The sequence below is a fragment of the Gopherus evgoodei genome, chromosome 3, assembly GCF_007399415.2.
Source record: "Gopherus evgoodei ecotype Sinaloan lineage chromosome 3, rGopEvg1_v1.p, whole genome shotgun sequence".
Lineage (NCBI taxonomy): Eukaryota > Metazoa > Chordata > Testudines > Testudinidae > Gopherus > Gopherus evgoodei.
In genome coordinates, this window is record NC_044324.1 from 120,309,881 (window position 1) to 120,336,511 (window position 26,631).

General features: G+C 38.9%; 1 protein-coding gene across 11 annotated transcripts in view; it reads left to right on the forward strand.

Moving 5' to 3' along the window:
• The window catches only part of UTRN (utrophin), a 638,628-nt gene that overhangs the window by 457,470 nt on the left and 154,527 nt on the right, over positions 1-26,631 (forward strand). For all 11 annotated transcript variants that reach the window (XM_030556487.1, XM_030556489.1, XM_030556490.1 and 8 more), the window contains one exon: positions 17,412-17,541. In XM_030556487.1, coding sequence (XP_030412347.1) covers positions 17,412-17,541 — 130 coding nt within the window. The remainder of the gene's footprint in view (positions 1-17,411; positions 17,542-26,631) is intronic.

The following is a 26,631-nucleotide window of genomic DNA, read 5'->3' on the forward strand; positions in this document are numbered from 1 at the left end:
TAAGGGGGAGAAGGTTCTACTCCTGATACTTCTCATTCCCAAGGCCAAAGGAAGCCTTCGACCCATTCTAGACCTGCGCGGGCTCAACAAGTTCCTGGGAAAGGCCCAATTTTGCATGGTCTCTCTGGGCATCAGCATCCCTTCCCTGGATCCGGGGGACTGGGACACTGCCCTCGACGTGAAGGACGTGTACTTTCATATCGCCATCCACCTGGTGCATCGCTGATTCCTGCATTTCAACATGAACCAGGAACATTACTAGTTAACGGTTCTCCCATTTGGCCTAGCTGAGGCCCCACGGGTGTTCACAAAATGCATGGCAATAGTGGCTGCCTTCTTACGGAGGCAGAGGATTCGAGTTTACCTGTACCTTGATGACTGGCTCCTGGCAGGCCGGTCCGAAGAGGGGGTTCGGTCCCATGTACAGGTGGCCCTGAGACTATTCCACACACTGGAGCTCCTTGTCAGTCTCCCCAAATCCACCCTCATTCCAATGCAGAGAATTCATAGTGGTGGTCCTAGATGCGGTACAGGCAAAGGCGAGCCTTCCAGTATCACGATTCCTGGCCATCCAGCAAGCAATAAACTCCCTGTGCCAGTTTCCCACTATAATGGCCAGATGCTGCCTGAGGTTGCTGGGCCACATGGCAGCATGCACGCATGTGGTCAAGCATGCCAGACTGAAACTCAGAACGCTGAAGGCTTGGCTTGGCCGTATACTGTATATTGCCCAGGCAGGTCCCCCCTGGACTTGGTAGTGACAGCCCCAGGGGACATGCTAGACTCCTTGCGGTGGTGGCGGTCCCAGACTGTGGTTTGCGAAGGCATCCCCTTTGCTGCACAACAGCCAGACCTGACACTTTTGATAGACGCGTCAGACCTCAGATGGGGTGCTCACCTAGGGGACCTCAGGATTCAGGGCTTGTGGTTGGGAGCAGGCCTATCAATGTTGCCTTTTTCACAGAGGTCAGAATTTTAAGTCCTATATTGCTGTTTTCTTGATCATTTGAATTTAAGCTGGAACAGATACAGAGAATTACTAGGATGATTAGGAGTATGGAGGGCCTACCTTATGAAAGGAGACTGGAAGAGCGTGGCTTGTTTGATCTAGCAGAGAGAAAGCTGAGAAAAGACATGATTGCTCTCTATAAATACATCAGGGAAGTAAATCCCAGAGAGGGTGAAGAACTGTTTAAGCTAAAGGACAAGAGTTGATCTAAGAATGGATGGTATAAATGGGACATGAACAAATTCAGGTTGTAATTCAGAAGCAAATTCCTAACCATCAGAGGACTGAGTTCTGGAACAGCCTTCCAATAGAAGTTGTGGGGGCAAACAATTTAAGTTACAAGAGAGAGCTGGGCAAATCTGAGTTCATGTGTATGATGGGGTTGCTTGTGTTGGTAAGAGGCAGAGCTCATCAGTTTGAGGGCTCACTTCCAGTTTAAGTCTTATGTTCCTGAAAGCTCAGGCTTCATGATTGCAGCTGGCCACGAGCAGGGGTCAGGAAGGGGCTTTCCCCCCAGATATATTCTGGGAGTGTTTTATTTTTAATTCCCTTTCTCTGGAGCATCAGGGGTGACCATGGCTGGAAATGGGACACTGGGTGGGGTAGGTGAGGTCTCTGAAGTGGCATTCTCTCACTCTCATGCTTAGGATCTAATTGATCACCATATGTGATGTCAGGAACTATTTCCAAGGTTAGACTAGCAGTGACCTAAAGGGTTTTTCACCTTCCTCTGCAGTGTGTGGGTGTGGATCACGTGCTAGGATTATATGGATATATCTCTCAATCATTTCCCTGCCATGGTGGAGGCGTCGGGCATTGGTACTCTTTAGTCCTACCTATTCTCTGTCTCTGGCACATCATGGTCTAGTCTCCTGTGGGCTGTTAAACTTGGTCTAATTTCAGTTGTTGGATTTAACATGTGAGTGCTGAGAGGTGGTATTGGCCTGTGATATACAGGAGGTCAAACTAAATGGTTTGTGTTCTGTTCTGGCCTGAAACTCTATGACTTCATTATATCAGGACTTGTCTTCACTCGGAACAGTACAGCAGCACAGCTGCGGCACTGAAGGTGTGCCACTGTAGCACTTTAGCATATACACTACCTATGCTGATGGGAGGACTTCTCCATCCATCCCCATAGGTAATCCATCTCCCAGAGAGATAGTAGTTAGATCTACAGAAAAATTATTCCATTGATCTAGCGCTGTCTCAATGGGGACTTAGACTACATTGCTGGGGGGGTGTGTGTGGATTTTTCATGCCTTTTGAGCAAAGTAGCTGGGTTGATTCAATTTTCTAGTGTAGACTAGCCCTCAGTCTTATATCTGGACAGCTAGTCCTATGTAAATACAGATCAAATTATTACAGTGCTATATTTGAAGCCTCCTTTGCAGAAAGTGAATCTTCTAGTTTGAAGAAGGATACTTAATTAAAACAATGATCTGTTTGATCTGCAGTGCCATACTTGGAGTTATTCAAATACCACATATCTAGAGATTGCAGTAATTGTCAGTATAATTAATTCTCATGGCAATTACATAGGTATTATCAAATCACATTTGCTTTCTGCTATTTTGGAAGATGTCTTTGGTTTATATAGTCTGGCAGTGCTCAGCACAAACAAGATATTTTATAATATCAGAAATGATAGAAGTTTTTCATTCTTCTGAGGAAATGTTTAAGAACCATGGATTGTTCTTCATTATTTCTTTTTGCCATATATCTCAAATGTGCTCCATTTGGCTGATCAATTTTTTCTATTAAGTTACATTTAATCTAAACTGTTTTAAAACCTTTCACATAGAGTTGGGTCATACGAGGGCAATGACAAGTCTCTTATGCTTCTAGAACGTAATTAAAAATAAAAATAAAAAGAGCAAGCTGTGGAATATTTCGCCCTTTTTAGACAAACTTTTTTAGGGTCTGTTATAATTTCCTGTTGGAGCCCTTTGGGGAACATAGGAAAGGAGCAGACAGACGTTCTTGTCTGAAAGATGGAGGAATGTGATGCTGGCTGGGATTTGTAGGACATGCCATTACTCAATGGGCAAAATTTTCCAAAGTGCCTTCAGTGGGGCTTACGCTCTTAAGTCATGTAGGCACTTTTAAGGATTTTTCTCAACTGGATTCTATTGTCTGAAGCTTGGGTCAGATTATTAGGTGATCTGAGTTTTCTTTTTAGATCTCTTTATTATAATTCCCCTTCTTCCCCTACTACTAGTAAAAGGACTGTATGCCTACACCTTGAATACTGCATGCAGTTCTGGTCACTTCATCTTAAAAAAGATATATTAGAATTGCAAAAAGGTACTGGAAAAGGCAACAAAAATCATTAAGGATATAGAACAGCTTCCATATGAGGAGAGATTAAAAGACTGGGACTGTTCAGCTTGGAAAAGAGACGACAAAAAGAGAATATGATTGAAATCTATACAATTGTGAATGGTGTGTAGAAAGTGAATAAGGAAGTGTTATTTACTCCTTCACATAACACAAGAACCTGGGGCCACCCAATGAAATCAATAGGCAGGAGATTTAAAATAAACAAAAAGGAAGTATTTCTTCACACAATGCACAATTAACCTGTGGAACTTGTTTCCAGGGGATGTTGTGAAGACTAAAACTATAATGGGGTTCAAAAAAATAATTAGATAAGTTCCTGGAGGATAGGTTCATGAATGGGTATTAGCCAAGATGGTCAGGGTTGCAACCCCCTGCTCTGGGTGTCTCTAGCTTCTGATTGCCAGAAGCTGGGACTGCACAACAGGGGATGGATTGCTCAATGATTGCCTGTTCTGTTCATTCCCTCTGAAGCGCCTGTCACTGGCCTCTGTTGGAAGATGGGATATTGGACTAGATGGACTATTGATCTGACCCAGTATGTTGTTCTTATGTTCTTGTCTAAGTACGTTTTGACAATTGAGTTCTTCGGCTGTCTACAGTTCTGTCTAGGATAGAGACACTGGTATCCATTTTGTTGATTTTTTTTTTTATAGTGGTCCCTGCATCATCCAGTGACTCATCAGTGAGAAAGAAACCCCCATTACAAGTGCTCACAGATCCTGCTCAAGCTACTGAGTTGGGCTTAGCTCATAATCTGGTCCAATCAATCAATCTAGCAGTAAAAGTATGTAAATTACTAAATAATTGTAAAATATAATAAAAATGACTAAAGAACTTGCCTTCTTCCCAGTCTCCTGATATATAAGGTATGTCTTCTCTTTGAGCTGCAGGTGAAATTTCCAGCTCGAGGAAACATATATGTGCTAGTTCTGATTGAGATAGTAAGCTAAAAATAGAGAGCAGCCACAGCAGAGTGAACAGCAGGAGGGGCTATTCGCCCCAAGAACATACCTAACACTTTGGATGGGTACGTGTGTGAGGGGGTTGCAAGCTCCTCCCACCACTTGTGCTGCTGTAGTTATACTCTGTTTTTAGTGGGCTAGCACTAGTGCAGGTATGTCTCTTCGAGCTGGAAATTGTAACCCTAGCTCAAAGTGTAGTCATACCCATAGTTTGACAAAAGCATGAATGCATAATGCATATAAGAAGTTGGAAACTTAATTATTATGGATTTGGTTTTTTTTGTGTTAAATTAACATTAATTTACTGTGAACAATACATTATGTTCATATGGGAATGTTTCTAGTAAGCCGCTTCTCAGAACCAATATTGACAATTCCAGTCTTATTCAGACTTTCAGCAGCTGACGTCAATAGCACTTACTTGCTGCTACCTGGATGAACCATCGAGTACATCAATACATTAAATGTTATTTCTCCACTGATGCGGGCTATTAACTTCCTGAAATGCAAACATGTGCTTAAAACTTATCTCCAGTGTATTAGTGAGAAAAGGTGGGTGAGGTAATATCTTTTATTGCACCAACTTCTGTTGATGAAACAGAAGCAGTTGGACCAACAGAAGTTGGTCTAATAAAAATTATTAACTCACCCACCTTGTATCTCTAATATCCTGGAACCGACGTAGCTACAACAACAATGCATATTTCCAGTGTATGTGTAATGAGTTTGGAAGGGGGGAATCATAAGGGATATATAGTATTCTTTCTTTATCAATTGTATTATAACATATAACTCATGGGGAGTGAGAGACAGCCTGGCTCTGTTTTACATAACTACGCACATGTGTACTTACTTATTGGAAAGCCCAAGGAAAACCTACTTTCTACAGACCATAGTGGTAATGGTTCAGTAGATGGCACTCTAGTCTTTTTGGCATGGCGTTAGTGGATGTTATGTTTTGGAAATGCTCTCTTTTTAGCGGGTCTGATCTCCTCTGGTTATTGACGTTTTCTTCTGCAAGAATCCTTGGTTAGCTCCCAAGTACTAGTTGTACTTTCACGTGTAAACTATTTAATTTTGTGTTCCAGATTTTCTGTGGGGAAGTTACTCTGTGTCCTATCCCATATTAGATCCCTCCACCAAAAAAAAAAAAAAATCCGGCCCTTGTAATATTGCTAGTAGAGGATGGTTGCTGTGTTTCTACTCCAGAGAGTGGCTGCATTCCAGGATAATAAGGTTAATTCTCTGTTGGAATTAGAGAATGAACCCTATTAATAAAACACATCTTTTGGCATAAAAGCATCTGTATAGTTCGAGTTTATATAGCTAATTTAGAATAAGTACTAAAGCTAGCACCACTGTAAAGCACCACCTTGAAAGTTGAGAAAAATACTGGATCTCTTTTCTTCATCTAAGAGAGAAGCATCAGACACTGGCCTGTTTACAGTCTAATGAAAATAGAACAGTACTAAGAGATGGAAGAAGCAGAAGTCGTCATGGCTCTTCCTCCCTTCCTCTGTGTGTGTTTTTCAAAATCCCACTGGGGACATGATTTACTACCTGCTGAGAGACTGTAGAGGTCTCTTTCCCAGTCATTAGCATGCACATGGCGCACTCCAACTCAGACACATCATTTTTGCTGTTACTGGGGTGGAACCAATATGAATTTTCATATTAAATGTTCATTTAGGGATCTTAACCAGATAATTTTTTTTAAAGCACTGTAAGAATTTTTTTATAGCCCACACGTACCAATCTAAAGTAAGTCTACATTCATCCAACACTTTTGTGTAGTTTTATTAGTGCTATCAAATATGATTCTTCTGCCCTTCTTTAGCTGTCATATTGTAATGGCCTTAAAATAGTATAAGCTGATTTAGCTTTGAAACCAGGGGATGAGCAAAAAAGAATTGTATTCTAATAGATCTTGTTACATTATCTTTTTTTAATTTCATTCTGCTTGCTCTGTCCATTAAAGAATAGGCACATATTTCATTGAAGGAAAACAAGCTTGCTGCCCCATTTACTGTTCTATGCCAAAAGTGTCATTGATAAGAGAGTGAGGCTAAAATACAGGAGAGTCAGGAAGGAGGAGCCCTGGCTTGACTCAAACATGCTGCAAAATATAAAGGAGATATTGACTATTAGATGATTCTCTTGAAGACAAAAATACAAACTCCCCAAATGCAGTGAATACACAAGATTCACAGCGGACCTGCGAAAGCTGGGGCATTGAATACACGCTACCTGAGAAATTCAGAGACAGGGCACTGCTGCAGTGCAGTCTTAATCTTTCAGGTTACTTTTATGTGACAACAAAGACCTCAATGTTTAACAAAACTGGCCCCAAGACAGTGGGCACTGTGGAACCAGCTAGCCTTTTAGGGTCATACCGTGTAACATTTTACCTGGGTTTTTCCTCTCAAAACCTAATTTCATAATCATTCAAACTTTCCGGTGGCTGAGGAGAAGGCTGTGTGTTCTGCAGGGCCCTTCAGATTTTGTTAGCAACATAACCCAGGCCCTTTCCTCAGCTGAAACAATCATTGACCTAGAAGTGCAAACAATAAAAGTCTCATTTCAGAGCACTCAGAATTATGAAGTCCAGTTCTGTAAAATTACTGTCAGTGGAAGACTTATTAATGAACATCATTATGCCTCCTACTTTGTAGCCTTTACTCAATTAAGCAGTGCCTTAGCTCATTCCTGGACATACTCAGACTCTATCATGTTCATGGGAGTGGAAGGGCTTACTGCAGCTCTTCTTCAGTAAGGACAGACTGTTCCCTTTTGATGAGTGGTTAACTGCAGGTTTAAATCTTTTTCTTAAAAATATTAACCCAATGTTAATTTTTCCTGTATAGACGTAAGAATGCAATACAGTTGTGTCAATGCCATCCATATTAAGTGTGCCTTTGTCTATAATTATGATGTAATAAATATCAGGTTCATTTTAGTCCCTGAAATAAATACATATTTTCTGGAGTCTTTCAAGATCTCCGTAGGTGAACATTGTTAATTGTGGTTGAAAAATTCTTATGTTAAGAAGAAGAAAATAACTTTCCACCTTTGAAACTACCCTGTGCAGGTGAAGAAGAAAGGGGTGAGGAATGAGAGCCTCTTTACTTATTTAATTAGTTGTGAGGCACCACAAAAGTAATGAGTTGTATATACAGCATGCAAAAAGTATGAATACTGGGGTGAAAGCCAATAGTTGTATGGGCTGTAACCATAGATATTCCAATGACGACAAATGTCATTAAGGAACTGATGTTTTCCATGAAGAATACCCCTCGTCTCAGATTTCATATAATAAATCTAATGTGCGTACCAGACAAATTAATGGCACTTACAGGAAACAAATTCAAAGTCAGAAATAGAATATTATTACCTTTTCTTTTTTTATGTCTGTAATGTCATCACTTTTCTAGGTGCTTCACAAACATATCTGAAGACAATGCCTCTGCTTCAACGAGCTTATGTTCTAATAGCCTTCTTCTGTACACACTTACTCTCAGATATTGTGCTTAATATTATGAGTAGTCACATTAAACTGAATAGGATTTGTCATGTCAGGAAGCACTATAATTGGTATTATTTGCAGGGTGGATGGGGAACAAGAAAGGTATGCAAAGTAATCTAAGAGAATGATGATGTTTAGCATGCTTTTTGTTAATTCCATACCTTTTGTACTTGGTGTGAATATCATTTTCAATAAATTAAAGGGAAAGACCTAGTTAAGCTAACATTTATGGCCTTCTAGTAAGAGAACATCAGCATACCTAGTCTAATTCTCTCCCTTACTCAGAATTATGATGATAAATTCTGACCAACCTGCCCTATAAGTCAGAGAAAGTTGTGCAGGGCTTTTGTACTGCATAGCATTTGTTATGGCTCACGAGCAACTCCTATCCCCCTTGTGTTACATGAGCTAAGGGTAATCACTTGAATTTTGTGTATAATATTAGTTATCCAGGCAGCATATGGGAAACGAAAAGAGACTAGATTGCAATTTTTCTGAATCTTACCTTTTTGTGTGTGTGTGTGTGTGTGTGTGTGTGTATTTTGGATAAGTGTGTTACTTTTACCCCCTTTACCACATTTCCCCACTCCAGTGGTTTACCACCATCTCTTATGTCTTCTCTGAGGCCATGTCTACACTACTGGTAGACTGGCGCTTCTGCAGTCCGCTAATTGATGACAGAGTGCTCTCCAGTCAACTCCAGTATTCCACCAGAATGAGAAGAGTAAGGTAAGTCGATGGGAGAACGTCTCCCCTCGACACAGTGCAGTATAGACCTAAGCTACATTGACTCTAGTTAATGTTATTCACATAGTATAACTTAGGTTGACTTACCACAGTAGTGTAGACAAGGCCTTAGTTTAGATTGTTAGTAGGGATGCTGTCTTATATTTTTATGTGAAGCACCAGGCTTGCTTTCAGGGATTTATAAATGAGAATAAATATCAGTGGGCCTATGTAGATGAAGTCTGAAGTAACAACTGAATGCAGCAGTTAATCACAGAATAAAATGTATCGTTTAGAATATGTCAGGGTGGTTTGTTGTTTTCTTGATGAGTGCTGATGTTTGAGAGAGAATGTAATGTGAAACCTGCCTCTTATGACAAAATTATTATTATTGGCTTGTGAGCATAGTTTTATCACCTGGGGATAATTGTTTTATACCTGGTTTTTCCACACACACAGACTAGAATTTTTTTTCTAGGGAGTTCATATAAACAGCAAGACGATGCATTGACTGACATGGAGGAACAGTCACTACACATTATTATATTTATCTTTTCCATTATTTTTATTTGATCAAGTTCATGCTTTCATAATGCGGACATGTTTAGTATTATACCACATCTACCAGTGACAAACTTGATTTCTCTGTGATCTATAGAGGCAGCTTCTCCCCAACACTTCTCAGTGCTCAATTATTTTTTATTTCCATTCAAAACGTAAAAGAAAATGTAGTTTCTCCAACACCTGGTGAAGAATGACTAGGTAATTAAACACCAGCGGAGCTGATTGTTACATAAAGCCACAATGTGGCAAACAGTTCTGAGTCCCAGTAATGTGTGTCTTTATTTCAGTGAAAGGGGTGCATAATGAATCCTGATTTAAATGTGTTCTGTTTTTAAGAAATATCTCATCTGTTATCATTGAAATTAACTTTGTCTTCAGAGCCTCTAAGCAGACCTGCTCTTTGAGTTATTCTATGCGAGTCTGTGCAACAAAAAAAGAATGAAAGACTATAAATCAGTAGCTCCTAATTTCAGAAGCCCACTCATTATGCTAGAAATTTTAAGCAGTTAACTCTGAAAGAAGTTTGTGCTACCATATAACATAAAAATCATTAATTGCCATGATAATTTTTGCTATGTAATTCCTCAAGAGAGGAAACACTTTTGGTATAAAGCATTCCCATCAAATCTTCCTCAAGTCCTCAGTTCAATAGATTCCTTTGTTTGAAGGAGGTTTAAGAAAATGTTAGCTTTCAAATAGTGTTATTTAATATGAGAAGTCACATCTAGTCATAAATAGCTCTGTGATGGGGTGTGACTCACCACTGCTGTGCCCCCTGCTGGATGCCCCAGGGATAAGCTCTTCTAGCCAGTGAATCCTCTTCTGGTGGCGTCTCCCAGGACCATGGCATCCTCTCCATGACAGAGCCCTCCAGCTGTGCCGCACTATGTGCTCCCCACCCTTCCAGGGGAATATCGCAATCCCTTAGTCCAGCCACTTCCTCAGTGGCAAGTGGGGGTAGGGGAGGACTCGGGCCTGCCCACCACTCCAGGTCCCAGCCCAGTGACCCCATACATAGCAACCATGTGCTGCGTCCCCTCCAACCCCTCCGTCTACTTCCCTGGGTTACTTCCTCACAGCCCTAGTACCTTCTTCGCCCTTGACTCAGGGCCTCAGCATACCAGCAGTCAGCCAGGAGCTCGTTCTCACTCCCTGAATCCTGCCCAGCACTGCTCTGTCCAAGTTCTTCCTGAAAGGCAGCCAGGCCTTCCTCCTTGAGCTCCAGGGAGCAACTGAAACTGCTCTGCTTTGCAGCCCTTCTTATATGGGCCAGCCCGGCCCTGATTGGCTGTTCTTTGCAGACCCTTTCTAATTGGCTGCTTCCTGTGCAGCCTCCCTAGGGCTCTATTAACTCCTTATGGAGCTATGTGGAGCGGGAGCCCCATCACCATGTCCCTTGAAGAGATGGCACATATACCAGGACAATCTAAGAGTATAATGGAATAGACATGAAATCCCAAATTAGAATTGGTCAGTCATACCCTTCAGAGTTATTGAAGGAAGAATGAATCAAAATAGACAGCAAACCATAGGATAATGATTTTACTAAATCGGGTGTATAATGTTTTAGTTTATTCCATGACCTCAGAGAACCAATATTAGATGACAGAAGACTTGTGTATAGTAGGTTAGGGATTACCATGTCATTTTCAAGCCATCAGAAGGATGTCCCTCATCCCTGTGAAATTAATGCTGCCATTGGTCTATTGTTGCTTTCTGAGAGTTTGCATAAAATGTAACAGTAGACGGCAATGTTGTCTGTATTAAATTTCATCCTATTTACTTCAGCCCATTTCTCCAGTTTGTCCAGCTCATTTTGAATTTAAATTCTATCCTTCAAAGCATTTGCAACTGCTCCCATCTTGGTATCATCCGCAAGCTTTATAAGTGTACTTTCTGTGCCATTATGTAAATCACTGATGAAGATAATGAACAGAACCAGACCCAGAACTGATTCCTGCAGGATCCCACTTAATATGCCCTTCCGGCTTGACTGTGAATCACTGATAACGACTCTCTGGGAATGGTTTTCCAACCAGTTATGCACTCACCTTGTAGTAGGTACATCTAGGTTGTATTTGTCTACTTTTTTATGAGGTCATGTGACACAGTATCAAAAGCCTTACTAAAGTCAAGATATACCACATCTACTTTGCCTTCCTCCTCCTCCCCTTCCCATCCGCAAGGCTTATTATCTTGTCCACAAAAAAAAAAAAGTTACCAGGTTGGTTTGTGTCAGGTTGGTTTGACATGATTTGTTCTTGACAAATCCATGCTGACTGTTACTTTTCACGTTATTATGTAAGTGTTCGCAAATTGATTGCTCAATTATTTGCTTGATTATCTTTCCAAGTACTGAAGTTAAGATGACTAATCTGTAATTCCTCAGATTGTCCTTATTTCCATTTTTATAATTGGCACTAGTCCCGTTGTCTGGTTTCTTTCCCATCTTCCGTGACTTTTTGAAGATAATCACTAATGGCTCAGATATCTCCTTAGTCAGTTCCTTGAGTATTTTAGGATGTATTTTATCAGGCTCTGGTGACTTTAAGGCATCTAACATGTCTAAGTAATTTTTAACTTGTTCTTTCCCTATTATATCCTCTGATCCTACCACATTTTCACTGGTATTCACTATGTTAGATGTTTAACATAGTGAGTGCCCGTGAAAATGAGGTACGATCAGACATTTAGTCTGATGCCCTGCATATTGCAAGCCATTAAATTCACTCAAATTCCCTGTGTTGAGCCCGACGAGTTCAGTTAAACCAAAGTGTGTTAGTCCTCAGGACAATAAATTGTAGTGTCCCACAGGCAGAGAAGAGGAGAGACTGAGGTATCACCAATGCTCGAGGCCCCTGCAATGGCAGGCAATAGTTGAGGTGAGATGTGCCTAGATGATCCTAGCAGGCAATCTGTATCTCATGCTTCAGAAGAGATGAGGGAAAAGTACCCAAGTTCCCATATTGAGATTCATTTGGCAAATGGTCCCACATTTTCTGTGCTGGTCTTGTATTCATGGGGACAGTTCTTTATACCTGTGTCCAGTGCTGAAAGTCCTCCCATCCAGTGAAGTTAGAAGCTTATCTCAGTTAACCAGTCTGATCCCAGAACAGGGCAAAGACAACTGCCATGAAGTTGCAACAATATAAATAAATGTGACCACTGCTTATGGAATGTAACTTTAGCTTAACAATGTAATTGCTGTATAATGACCATAGATGTGCACAGGGTGATCCAAAATTTCCCCATATCTCTGCAGCATCACCTAGTCAGCCACAGTAAACAGCAACCCAGACTGCATTCAAAGCAGGCAGTTATGGGCCAGCACTGTGTGTGTATGCCTTAACTAATTTAGTCCATGAGGCCATTGCAAAACTAAATAAAACCTAAAAATGTGTTCATGCTTTTTGCAAGTATTATACCAAAATCTTTAATATAGTAGTAAAATTTATTATTACAGCCTTCTTTATGATTCTCAATAGGTTTTTTCATCTTATTTTTACTCTCCATAGTGTTCTTATAGATCTGAATTTCCAATCAAATCCTGTCCTCAATCCAGTCCAGACTAATGAAATTTGAGCGAAGGAGTAGACTTACAAGTGGATTTTTGTTTTTCATTATCTGTACACTGCAGAAAAGTTTGTCTGGAAGGAATTGTAGGATATTACTGATAGGTTTGGTTATTATTACATCATATATTCTCTTTGCTATTCCTTTTTACTGGCACAAAAACAGACTAGGAAATTAAGTACTGCTAAAGAAATAAGGAATAAAGAGGCTGGATTGGAGCAGCTATTTTTGAAGTAGATTTCCGTATATGTAAACTACTAGGCCATGTTGCACGAATAAGATATTAATTTTTACTTTCAGATTATTGCTATTTGAATATTTATTTTTCATCTGTAAAGTTCCTTTCATGCTGAAGGATCTCTCAGTAGGGAGGAATTAATGATGAGGAATTCCACTGATGATGTGGAAGTAAGTATACATGCCCCTATGCATACTTAATGCCCTTATGTTCCTCATCCTCTAAATAAAATCCTCCATTAAATGGAGTCTCAATTCAGACAGCTACAATGGAGGGCATGGTAGGCAGAGAACCAAAGGAGGAGCCATGGAGAGAATTTAAATGAGAGCTATGAGGGAAGAGTCTCATTAGTGTTTGAGATTGTAAACTGGAGGCAGGCAGGGAAGAGACAGGAAGATGGGGAGATCTATCCCTATAGAGTTTCAAAGCTTAGCTGGAATTTCTGCACAGATTCCACATGGACTTCTTTCTCTGAACACTCTCGAAAAATTAAGAGATTGAACAATCCTATGGAAACCTTTATGTGAAAATCTTCATTAATTTGGAGTTAACATTGAAGGAATCTCACTTCAGAGGGTAAAAAAACAAACCAACCCATAAACCTTTTAAAATATATTTTTTGCACAGAAATATAATCCTGTAAATTTTAAAGCTAAGGTTCTATTTTAATGATATGCAAACAACAAACTTTCAGAAGTAGAGACTTGCATCCAAGGCTCACCCAAGGAAACTTATGCATATACTGGTGATACTGGTCTCCTGCCTTATTTCCTTATCTAGTCTCAGTTCCTGCATACAGAGTGCTTTCAGGAGTGGTCTCTTGGTAATGTGTAGATGATTCCTAAAAGGTTTATTGTAATCTGTTCTGTGTGTAATTTAAATATTGATGTGGACTGACTTGATTTGTAGGGCTTAAGTAATTGCGGTTCATCATCTGCCTAAGTCAGGAGGCTGGGTTTTGTATGCATTATAATGAGACTAACGGATGCATCTCAAGAAGGATAAGGAGAGTCAGTATAGAATTTTATGGAGAGTATTTTTGATGCATAAGTGTTGGTTTGAGTGTGCACTAGAGGTGCTTGAGGCAGAATGGTGGGTGATGAAGTCTGGGGAAGCTGATGGAGCATTGTCAGTGGTAAACAAGAGGTGAAGTTACACAATCAATTAACTGAAGTGGAGCAGGGCAGAGCTGTGAATATCCATAAGGGTAAAGATACAAAACTTTGATGCAGAGCTAGAGGGGGAACCAGCAGAAAGATTCAAAGAGCAGATTGACGTGGTCAGAGCAACAAGCCAAGAAGATAATTATAGCAGCAGAATTTTGATGGACTTGGGGAAAGTAAGTTGTCAGGAATTAATACATGACAGTTTTAATGGAATGGCCAGAAGGAGGACTGAATCCTGGAGAGGTCGTGTAAGAAGAAGCCATGAGATTTCTGCTTGGATGTATGTGTCTAAAGCTAGGGCTGGCTGAATGATGGCACCCAGATTATAGGTGTGAGTGACTGAGAAGAAGATATTGTTATCCATGGTGATGAAGCAAAGGAAAGAGGAGTGACCAAGAGGTCATGTTTGGCCATGTTGACTTTAACGGCATGTCTACACTTACCTCCGGAGCGATCGATCCAGCAGGGGTCGATTTATCATGTCTAGTGAAGACCTGATAAATTGACCACCGAGTGCTCTCCCGTTGACTCCGGTACTCCACCGCAGTGAGAATCACAGGCAGAGTCGACGGGGGAGCTTCAGCAGTCGACCTACCTCAGTGAAGACACCATGATAAGTAAATCTAAGTACATCGATTTCAGCTACGTTATTTATGTAGTTGAAGTTGCGTAACTTAGATCAACCCCCCTGCCCCTCTATTCATGAATCAATTTCAGGAAGATGGATAGAGATGTGAGTTTACATGGAGGAAAGCAGATCTGGAATGGAGAGAGAGATTTATGAGTCATCAGCAAAAAGACAACCGGTAAAGTTATGCAAGTGAATAAGATTATCTAGTGATGTGTGATATATAGGGAGAAAAGAAAGGACAGAGCCCTGTGTGACCCGCACCAGAAGTTGGAAAGAAGAAAAGGATGACCACTAACTGTATCTCTGATGATACAGTTCAGCAGGAGGAGGAGAAACCAAAAAGGCTACGGGAGGATTGAAGAGGAGGAGCATGGTTGACAGTATCAAAGAAGAGAAAGATGGAGTACAGGCTCTGTGAGTTGACCATGAAGAGGTCATTAGTGACTTTGACAAGAACAATTTCGGTGGAGTGTGGAAGACAGAATTCAGACTGGGGGACTAGGGGGTGGTGGAAGGTGGGAATGGGATAGAACTGGAGGAAAGGAATTGCAGACAGCAGTTGGTGATATACAAGTTTTATATTTTAGCTTTGTGTTCTATATTGAAATGTTATGGGCCAGTTAGTTTAAAAAATATTGAGAATTTTTCTGACTTTGTACTAGTTGTCATGTGATCTTATACTCATATTGGTGTTTTTATTGTAGTTACTTATGTAGAGTCTGCTTGACTAGGTGGTGATAAAAGAAATATTTGTATTATAAAAGAGTCTTTTAATTTACTCTGTGTGTGTGTGTGTGTGTGTGTTTCTGTTTCATGCTGAAGTTAATTGCTTAATGGAACTGTTTTGATGTACTACGAATATCTAATAACAATGGAAGGGCTGTGAAATGAGTACAGTACCATTCCCCTCTGCCTCACTACTGCAAAAATGTACTGCAAAAATGTAGTCTTTGTGTGCAAGTGAGGAATTAGAAAGTAAACTGGGTGGAAAATCAATGAAAGATTATCTGGCTTTAATAGACTTTAAGACTTTTAAAATAACATATCTATTGTACTGAACTATCTCTAATGAAAATGCCCTCTAAAGTGAGGGGTAGAGTTTAAAATCAGGGTAAGCTGCTCAGTAAGGCTTATTTAAAGTTTGGGATCTGATGCACAAATACATACTTTGTCTTCGCTCATATGAGTAGTCCTAGTGGGGTCAAGCCTTGGTGTTGGGAATGTTGTGCTTTTGACACATCCTCCCTAATGTCAAATGTGCGGGAGAATTTCAGTATGATGCTCTATACCCTGGGTTTGTTCTGAGAAATAGCCATGTGTGTTCTCAAAGGAAAAACTGTTTTTTTCACATGTTCATTGCTGTGAAGAAAATTTGGGGAGAGAATGTGGAGGAGGATTAGAATTAAAATTAAGCTGCAAAACAAAATCAAGCCTGATTCCACAATCAGATCCATGCAGTAGACCATTGTGTCCATATGGGGTCCCACTGGGTTTTCCCACATGTAGATCCAGTTGCATAATTGAGGCCTTAGTGTGTGTCACTTCCTATGTAAATATCTGGAGAAAAGACAGTAGGACACTTTCCTACTTTCTGCTCTTGTCCTTCCCCTAGGAACTCTTTTCTATAGGGAAAAGATGCGTGTTCTGTTATACAGTGCCTGGAGTACTGTGCTGTTTCTTGTGGGCAGTGGGGAGTGATTGGACTTTTTCAATAAAATTAACATTTATTTTTAATTAGAGATGTTTAAAATATTCATTGAAAAGCAGAAAACCATAATACATGGCATTAAAAATATGCTATTGTGTATTTACAGTGGTAGTAACGTAAATATTTCATGAAAAATTATTTCTGAGAAGGATCTTTTAAAAGTTTATATGGAACTAAATGTTTTTTAGGAGAGAATATTGGAGCAGACTGTGCTCATAAACACAAGACTCCCCCCACCCCTTTATAAATAAAAGAACAAAAGCACTATAGAACAAAGTTTGATGAGATTAATTTACATTTGCATGAAAAACCTCTCAGAGAAAAATTGCAATTGCCTTGGCGTAACAGGCTGAAAATATTTTAGGCTAATTGGAGACTGTCTTTTCATAATATGTTCTTTTTGGTTGAGTTTTGATTCTGTGTAGTTGAATTTGTTTCTGCTTCTTAATTTTCATATTTTTTTAACTTAACATATTCTGAAGAATTTAAAATATTCTGCAGTTCTCATTACCAGTAGTGAAATTATCATCTTGTGTTCCATTGAATGTTTTTTTTTGGTTGTTTTTTTGTTTTTTTTTGCTCTGGCTGACTCTCTCTCACACACACCCACCAGAGCAGTCTATTATATCCTATGAATCCTTCAGATAGTAATGAAGGCTTCAAAGTGTGTTTTTGTGTAAGTTCAAGTATAATAATTTCCTTTTCGTGAATATTTTAAACATATCATCATATTTCTTGTATTCACATATTTAAGTTAGTTCTGCAAAAATCACCTCTGCAGTCTAAATTCATTTTCTTCCCATCTCTCTCTTTTGCAAAATTTACATTTTGTCTTGCAACATGAATTAAATGTTGACTATTAGTCACTCACGATACGGGTCAGAGGGATGAAAATGGAGCGATTGCTACGTTGCCTGTTGTACAAAACATTAAGTTACAAATGCAACTCTCATTTTCTCTTGCATAAGGCACTGAGGCGTGAACTGAAGGATAAAGAGCAAACCATTCTGAATGCTGTAGACCAGGCACGAGTTTTCCTTGCCGACCAACCAATTGAGGGCCCTGAAGAACCAAGAAAAAACCTGCATTCGAAAACGGGTCAGTTACTGTTTTCTTCATATTTGGAACATGTCAAATGAATGTTGCAACATCAATATTTAGGTCCCAGTATACATTTTATAGCTCATTATTTATGTAGCCTAGAATTTCTAAAGCAATTGGGCATTTCTCTTCCTTTAAATTGATCAAGTAAAACCATAATTGCTTTATAAATATCCAGTGTTCAGTGATGGAAGGGGGAAATGTACAAATAAATCACAGAAGGCTATATTTTATATTAAAAATATTTTGAGGAGGCATATCTGGAATTTTTCACCTTTCATTATAAACTCAAAATATGGATAACATCAGTGCAATTTTGTAAATTCTTGCTTCAATAACAAAGCTATGCACCTGAAATATATGATTGTGAAGAATAAGCCATTAAAATCTGCATATATTACTCTTTTTTGTAAAATATTAACCAAATTAGATTCTGGAATTGCCTGATGAATAATGCAACACGTCTGTTCTAGATCGGTAGTCTTTTAACTCTTAGCGACTGCAAGAGTTGACTCATATTTAGCTTTTTTCAGGAACCTGAGAAAAAGTAGTAAGTCTATTCATAATTGCTCAAAAGAAAAAAATATAATAATTGTATAAGTGCATACGGTCAGTATCATCTAGCTATAGAGTAAATTCATAATTGTATCTCTTCTGTTATCATGAAATCTTACTGCTGAAAATTGCATGGTAATTGTACTAGAAATAAACTAGTAATTTAAATTATTATGGAGTAATCTGCAGAAATCTGAATTACCGTGCAGATGCATATCATTTAGTACTCTATATAATTTGCAAAGTCATTATATGATTATTTCTATCCTGTGTTAATATTCATTCTCCTGATTTCATACATCCTGTAGAGCCTTCCTAGACTACTTTTCAAGTTAATGTTAATTAAAAACAACTAATGTTATAGCAATCTGACATTACTTTTGTGTAATTTTCTACCACAGCGAATTTATTTTCCTCATTTCTGATTCCCTTCTTTGGCTTTGCATAGCATAGTTTAACCTGCTGGTTAAAACAAATGAACATTTTTATTTTGTTGACTAATACTTACTTCTTGGTTGTTATATTAGATCTTATCTCCTGCTATTTTGAAAAATCAAGAGTATGTTATGCAAAATTCAATTGTTTTGCATCTTATTTCATATGTTGCATATATAATAAATGTGCTGTTTGGCCAACATTGCATGAAGTATCATAAAGATTAAAATAATATATTCTGATTTTAGATTTGCTCATTCAGCCAGTCATGACCTCAGCAAATTTTTAACTTACATCTCAAAATGTGTAAAAGCACCCAAATCAATCTGTGCCAAATCATACTTGGCACTAGTAGTGTATTGTTTTTTATTCAGCAATATTTGTCAGGACTTGATTTTTGGTCAGTGTTGAATGAAAACCCGAGAGTGATCTTTAGATGACGATACATGTTAAATGTTCGCTGTGCAATGTTTTGAAAACATAATATTTTGTAATATTCAAAAGGTGGTGGGGACAGACTAGGAGAGTGGGTGACCATGGTAAACCACCAAATGATAATTGGCAGGCTGGTGGTCTGTGAGTGTTTTATGAATATCTCCTGTCCACACAGCATATTGCAAAAACAGTACCTTAGTGTACATAGATTCATAGAGTCTGAGTCCAGAAAGGGACCATTTCATCATCTAGTTTGACCTCCTGTATGTCATAGACAATTTGGTTCTCCCAGGTTACCCCTATGTGGAGACCAATAACTTGTGTTTGGCTAAAACATATCTTCCGGAAAGGCACACATGTGAAGACATGAAGTGGTGGATTCTCCAGCTCTTGCCTTGGGAGTTCGTTCTCCTGCTTAATCACCCTCAATTAAATTTCTGCCTTATTTCTAATTTGAATTTGTCTGGCTTCAGTTTCCAGACACAGGTTTTTGTTAGGCCTTTCTCCACCTTATTAAAGATGCAAATAGTCCCATTGATTAAAGTACTCTTCTACAGGAGTAGGTGTGACAGAATCTGGCCTTTAGATCATAGTTTTCTTATTGCAGTGACTTTCTTTCAGTCTATGCTTATCTAGCACAATGATATCTAGAAGTAGATTGAAGCCTCTAGGCACTACTCTTATGCAGATAATAACAAAATAAGAATTAGAGTTTTCATCTTTCTTAATGAGAACATGTCTGGTAACCCACCTCTTGCACTGGGGCAACACCAGATGTTTGAGTAAGGAGGGAGGAAAAAAACCTCTACCCAAAACACCAAATTCTAATGCATCATAGCCAATTGTGCAAGGATATGCCTGGGGTTGCACTGGGATAAATACCCTCATGGTCTGTGCAATATCTACATGCAGTGAAATGAGAATTCCAGAGTAATGCAAAATGATGACCAACTAATTCCAATATGAAACCGATTCATTGTCTTAATAAACAGGAAAATGCTTGGTAATCTCACTGTTCTCTTTCTGCACCTGAAAATACACAATTATTATTCAATTAACAAAATTACTATATTTCCAGAATATGTCATAGTTGCTGATAGTATTTTAAAATAGATCCTGTCAGACAGATATTGTCTTTGAAGCATTCTCTGTTACCCTTTTATGAAAGGCACTTTACAAAGATGAATTGAATTATACTATAATTTAGTTTTTGTATTAGATTTAGCTTGGTATTAGCTAATTTATGTTCAGACTTATGTAAAATGTAATTTCTGTCCAGGCATAAAGTATTCAACAGTATCTTAGGGCTTGTCTGCCATAGAACACTCAGGCCAGTTAGGCTGGTTCAACTAAAGGTGAGAATTTAAAGCATGTTAGTTAAACCCCATTAAACCCATGTGGACACTTTTGAAGTAAATTAAGATGAACTGAATTAATGGCAATTTAATTCTATATGAGCATTTCCACACAAGGGTTTAATAAGGTTTAACTAATGCAGTGTAAATTGATACCCTTAGTAGAGCCAAACTGGCTTTCCTCTGTTCCTGCGTAAAGAAGACCTCAGATTGCAATATAGTAAGGGTGTATGGAACATATGGAAAGGTGATGAGGAAATGTATGTGGAATAACAACGTAAGTAACTTGCTAGGCTCGTGGCTTAGATGAGGACTGAACCTGCACAAGACTGAGGTTATGCTAGTGGACTGGAGAAATTGATGGAGAAGATACCAGCTACCTAGTTGGAAGTTTCCTTTTCATTGTTACTCAGGTGCACTAGTTCTAAGCGTTAGGTATAGTGGCAGTGGTCAATACTGTTTCTTATTTCTGACACTCAACAAAAGGGTTGTGTCCACTCATTTACATGTGGACCTTGCCACAGTATCCACACCTTTTTCAGCACAATATTTGATTATGACAGTGCACTTTATGTGGGACTGTACTTTAAAACCAGTCTGAAACTTGCTGCCTGAAAGTATGCAGGGGGTCTCTTTAAGATGTATTCTTTATAGGAACCACCTCAGCACCAGTGCTCCAACTTCTTTCCTGGTTTCTATTTATTTCCAGATCCAATTAAAGATTTTTCATATACAGCCTTCAGTGGATTGGGTCCTAGTTACTTCAGTGACTGCCTTTATCCTTTTGTAGTACTACAATAGTTGAAATTGTCCAAGGTTCATGGTCTAATACCCTGTGGCTTAAGTGCAAAGAGAACAGAAATGGAGCATTATCTGCTCTGGGTCCTCAACTGAGAAATTCACTTCCCTTTTCAGTTCACAAGAGCCTGATTCTGTTAACCTTACAGTCATCTAGCAAGGCCTGTTTGCTCCTCTGCCCTTTTTGTGGAAGGGAAGAAATACGTTGTTTGAGGGTGCTGGGCAAAATCTGGAGGTGAGCCCACACTAATCAGTGCGGGGTTTGCTCAAAGAAAAGACAACTTTAAAAATTCTTTATTGTTGGGTGATACATTTTAAGAGGGAGTATAATACCTGCTCATGCATTACAAGATAGCTTATATTAACTCCATTGCTTCATTACATGTAATAAGATCTTGTTATATGCCCTACGATAACAAGTAGATTAACATGGATTATGATGTTAGCTTTGATGCTGTTCCCTTTTTGCATGTTGGCCTTATGTTGCAACTGTGCAGTAACTGGCGCTTCTGAACACTGAGCCTCCATAATCCAGGAAATTTTGTTTTTGAGTTCTTTCTTAGTCCGTATGTTTTTTTTTTCTTATGATTTCATCTTCATCTCTCCAGGGATCACATCATCACAAAAGAACAATCCCCTTTCTTGCTTTTGAACTTCTAGTTTCTAAATACGGTATAGTGATAAATCGCCATGCCAGCTGCTAGATTTTATAAATCAACAAGATAAGGGCCCTGTGAAAATGTTTGTTTTTAGCTTTGTTGTCACTTGTCCATGATGTATAGTAAGAAAATTTAGAGAAGCATAATTAACTGCTTGCAGACATTTAGATCAAGAACACAGCTCCAATTAGTTTCTCAGATCCAAAAATTTTTAGTGATGTTACAGGCCAAGAAAAACACAGAAAAACAGAATATTATTTTCTTTTCCTTGGGTTCTTAACTGCAGATCAACCATATGACCTTCTTGATATGATAAGCATTCCTATCCTTAAAATGAAGTGTACTATAAAATAAAATCCTGGCAGATCAGGATGATGCAGTGAAATTGTGGACATTTCTATATGTCTTCAGTCATATCAATGTGCTTTACTAGTGTGGAAGCTGGTTAGAGTGATCAAATCCCCACTTATAGTGAGCAATTACTTGGTAGCAAAGGTTATTTTGATGGACACATCACTTTAAATTAACTTAATGTTCATCATCTGTTCTACCTTTAAATTATAAATGCAAAATAGATATCACAGTTGCATCAGAACAATATTATATATCAGTAATTTACATGCATATACTTCAGTTATTCTAGCAGGCATCTGGCATGTGTTCATGTTTCATACATAAATGAGGGGGAACCTCTTTTTTTTCTTTTCCTGCTGCCCAATGCAATGAGAGAAATTCCCTGATGTAATATTTTTATCCATAGCAAGGAAAAATAAATAAAGAACTTCAGTTTTTAAAAACTTTGCTTGTCATTTTGTCTGATGGGTGGGAATTGAACTGGTGCCTGCAACACCTATTTCTGCCAAAGTATCAGTCCCGCTAGTAACCATACACCTACCAAGATACTGAACCAGCTGGTTGTTAGAAGGCCTGAAAAGTCACTCTTCAATCTCTCCCTATATTACAATTTCTGGTCCCATCCATCTTTGTCTTTTCTGAAAGTTTCTGTGGAAGAATGGAGACGTACTAAGATGACAACATTATAACTATGGAGAAGGGATATTTAGCCAGACTTATGGGTCACTGGTTCAAGTTCAGTCCATGGTGGTAAAGCCCAACATTTTTTTTTTACTATATATTGGCTCTTTGGTGTCCTAGATGAAGTGGTCTCAAACTTACTAGTGGACAGGTGTGTGACAGATCAACAAGCACAAGAAGTGGCCAGGGATGCAAACACCCTCTTTCCCTCTCCAGAGATGGCATTGGAATCCTGCACGTGGCCAAAGATGATATTTTAAAACAGAATTTTGGGCAGCTGGAGTAAGGGAAGTGAGGTTTAATCTGAGGACATAATGGTAATTTTTGGTATTGTAATGTGGCAGCAAACAGACCAATTTGTTTACTAGGACAACCCCAGAAAGTTCCCAGAGCAGTATTGATTCTTACAATGTGTACACTGTGCCATGGATACACTAGGAGATGTTACCCAAAAATCCTACCAGTGCCATCAACAGCACCAATGGGAACCTTAAGATATGTCTATACTGCAATTAGAAACCCATGGAACTGCCAGGCATGGCCTTTGTGCCACTAAAATCATAAATGGTCTTTGGTGGGGGAATATTAGGCCCTCACACCATTCACCCCCAGTACATCAAGAAGCAGAACCACATACTGGGCTGCCAAGAATCAGCACTTACGCCAGTGGTCCCCAACCTTTTCGTCTGGCGGATGCCAGACGAAGGACCATGGCGGTGGTCGAGCATCTGCCGAAATGCTGCCGAATTTCAGCGGTGATGCCTCTGGATGACGCCACTTGTCAGTGGCAAGAGGCATCATCCAGAGGCGTTGCCACCGAAATGCCGCCGAATTTCGGCGGATGCTCGACCACTGGGCTGGACGCGGGAGCATTTAGATGCAGCGCTCGCAGGCATCGCATTGGGGACCCCAACTTACATAGTGGAGGAGTCATCAGGGAGCCAGTTAAAGCTGGTTTTTCAGCTGCTCTGCACTGATGAGAGAGTTGGGCCCTAGACTTCCATTAATTTACTTCCATTTTGCAAAAATATTGTGACCTGATTTGAGGTCACAACGCTCTTGCAAAATAGAAGCAATTTTTGGTTTAAACAAAAAAAAGTTGAGTAATTTGTGCCGGTAACATGTGTATGTGCTCTCACATGCGCTCTCCTCTGCATCACATGACTCTTCTTGGCCTTGTCAAAGTCTGTGACCAAAGGAATGCTGCAGAGCAACTGAAGTTTTGCTTCTCTGTAGGGGTGAAGCACTCTGCCTCTACAGTACTTCCATTGTGCTTGGGAGCCAAGAGACTGTCCCATGAAATTAATCACTTACTAGGTTGGCCCATATATTTTTTTTAATTTAAATAATTTTATAGTGCAAATAATAAAAAGGATAAATAACAATTTTTTCTAAATTTCCTTTTTAAAAATAGAAAAGCTTAGGAATAAGCATTAATATGCTTTTCTGACAAGCTCAAAAATAGTTTTGCTGTGTGTGAGTTTTCAGCTTAATCTCTAAAACCCTCTTTTTCCTGTCATGGTACAGTTGTCTTTGATTTACCTGGTGGTGTGTTAAGGCAATGACTGCTGAAGAAGAAGAGCTCTGTGTGGCTTGAAATCTTGTCTTTCTCACCAACAGAAGTTGGTCCAATAAATATTACCTCACCCACTTTCTCTCTCAAATACCCTGCCACCAACATGGCTTCAACTACACTGTATTTAATATTAAGGGGAGACATGTAGTACTAGCATCTTCTTTCCCTTTATTGATGACTTTATACTGGTCTTCCCAGAAATATCAATTGTATACAAACTCACACTTCAGATATTCCGTGTTCTTTGCTCCTAGTAATTCATTCATCTGCAGATAAAAGTAATTTGTCTTTTATCCTGCAGCCATTTTCCTCACTCTTTATCATTTTTTAATTTTCTTTGATTTCAAAAACCTTCAGTGTTAATCAGAGAAAAACCAAAGGGTTAAGATGAAAATGATCAACTATCTTTTTTCCCCCAACTATATGCACATTAGATATATGAATTATGAGGAACTAGTGGCATGCCGTGTTATGCCTGCATGGATGGCTGCTTTAAATTTGCCTAATTGCTACATTTTGTGGTACCCAGTTGCTTCTTATTATCTAAACTTCTTGTTCCTGTAATACTTTTTGTTGTAAGCAAGTTTTCTGCCAGGGTTATTAGAAGCTCAAAGAATACTTTTCATTGGAGTGATGCTAAAGACATAATTTTGTGATGACAGTACTATTGGATTCTTCCAATTATGAGCTTGAGCTTGACAGTATCCCATTATGCCTGTTTAAATGCTCTGAAAGTGCTCATAATGATGACAGTGTCATTTGCACCCATCACTTTCTGCTCCAAAGACTCACTGAACCATGGAAAAGAGAACATGTTCTGTATAATTGGGGGAATGGACATTAAATCAGCTCCAGTTCTTCTATGCTGTTTAAAGAACATGTAACTATGGCTAGGCAGAGAAAGAACACTAGCTGCTGTCAGGCCCTAAAATAAGCACTTTTTCTATAGATTGAGGAATGAACAAGAATAAGTGCTTAAAAAAACAAGAACTGGTGGAACTAGAAGCAGCTTAAATTATCTAAAATAAATGTGTAAACAAGCAACACACTGTTCATACATAATATTTTCTTTTTTTCATATTGACCACTCCTTGGAATCTGTTTGCTTAGTATTCAAAATAAGAGTTCTAAACCTCAGTTTTAAAAGTTCGCATCCCATTGCAGTTTACCTCCACTAGACATTGAGAATTTTTTTTTGCTATTTTTGTCACTTTGTGACAAAAGATGCTTATTGAAATGAAGCAGTTGCAACCAGAGCAATGGATTTTTTTCTCTCCCTGATTCCAAGGTCAGTTAATATTTTTCCTCTCTGGTAACCAGATGGTCTGATTATAGAGCTTTTCTTACATTCTGAGCGGCTGCTAAAGTGGAGATAATGTAATAAGTAGCATAAAAAAAGAGACTGATCAGTCAGAAGATTTCATACTAAGTGAAGACAAAAAAAGCAACAGCTAGTGTACAGTGTTTTCGTCAAAGTATAAAGGAGTTGTGTATCCCTGTGCCAGCTTACTTAATGATGGACTGATGAAAAGATTTCCTAACCCAAGGAAAATTGTCACTGTTAAATCATCTTTTATGAAATCCGGTCTACAGTTCTATACTATGCAACCAAAGTCACTGCAAATGTTCTCCGCTTTAAAAAATAAGAGGTTTCTTGTTAACGACAATCGCAAACATTGTTATGCTAGATGAATTTGTCTCTTAAGTGAATAAAAATTAAACAATTTTATACTCATAAAACTAATTATCTGGCTTTATTTCCATAGTAAATGCCTTTTTAAAGCAAGTTGATAAGCACCCCCAAGGGTTCTATAAAGTTAAATAAAACAATCTCAACACATTAATACATCTAGTATTTTTTTCAAATAAAATGCAGTAGTCATGTTTGCAAAATGACAGTGAATTAACAAATAACTTGTACATGCCTTTCAACAGCTTCAGGAGAATGTTTCTATTTTTATTTCTGTTCAGTTCTAATTCTTTCACCACACCTGTCACCATGGACTCTAGGTGCCTTCCACACAGTAAGGGATGTGACTAACATCTGTCACATGTGCTTCTGTTTGGTGTTAGATAGAAGGACAAACCAAGTGAAAGAATCTTCCTTCTTCTCTTCCCCAACACTTGCCATCACCGCCATCTTCTCAGGGTCACCTTATTAGTGTGTGTGTGGGGGGGAGTTCCCCCTTTCAGTGTAGAATGCTTATCTGATTTCTGTACCCAATACTGTCATCAAGTG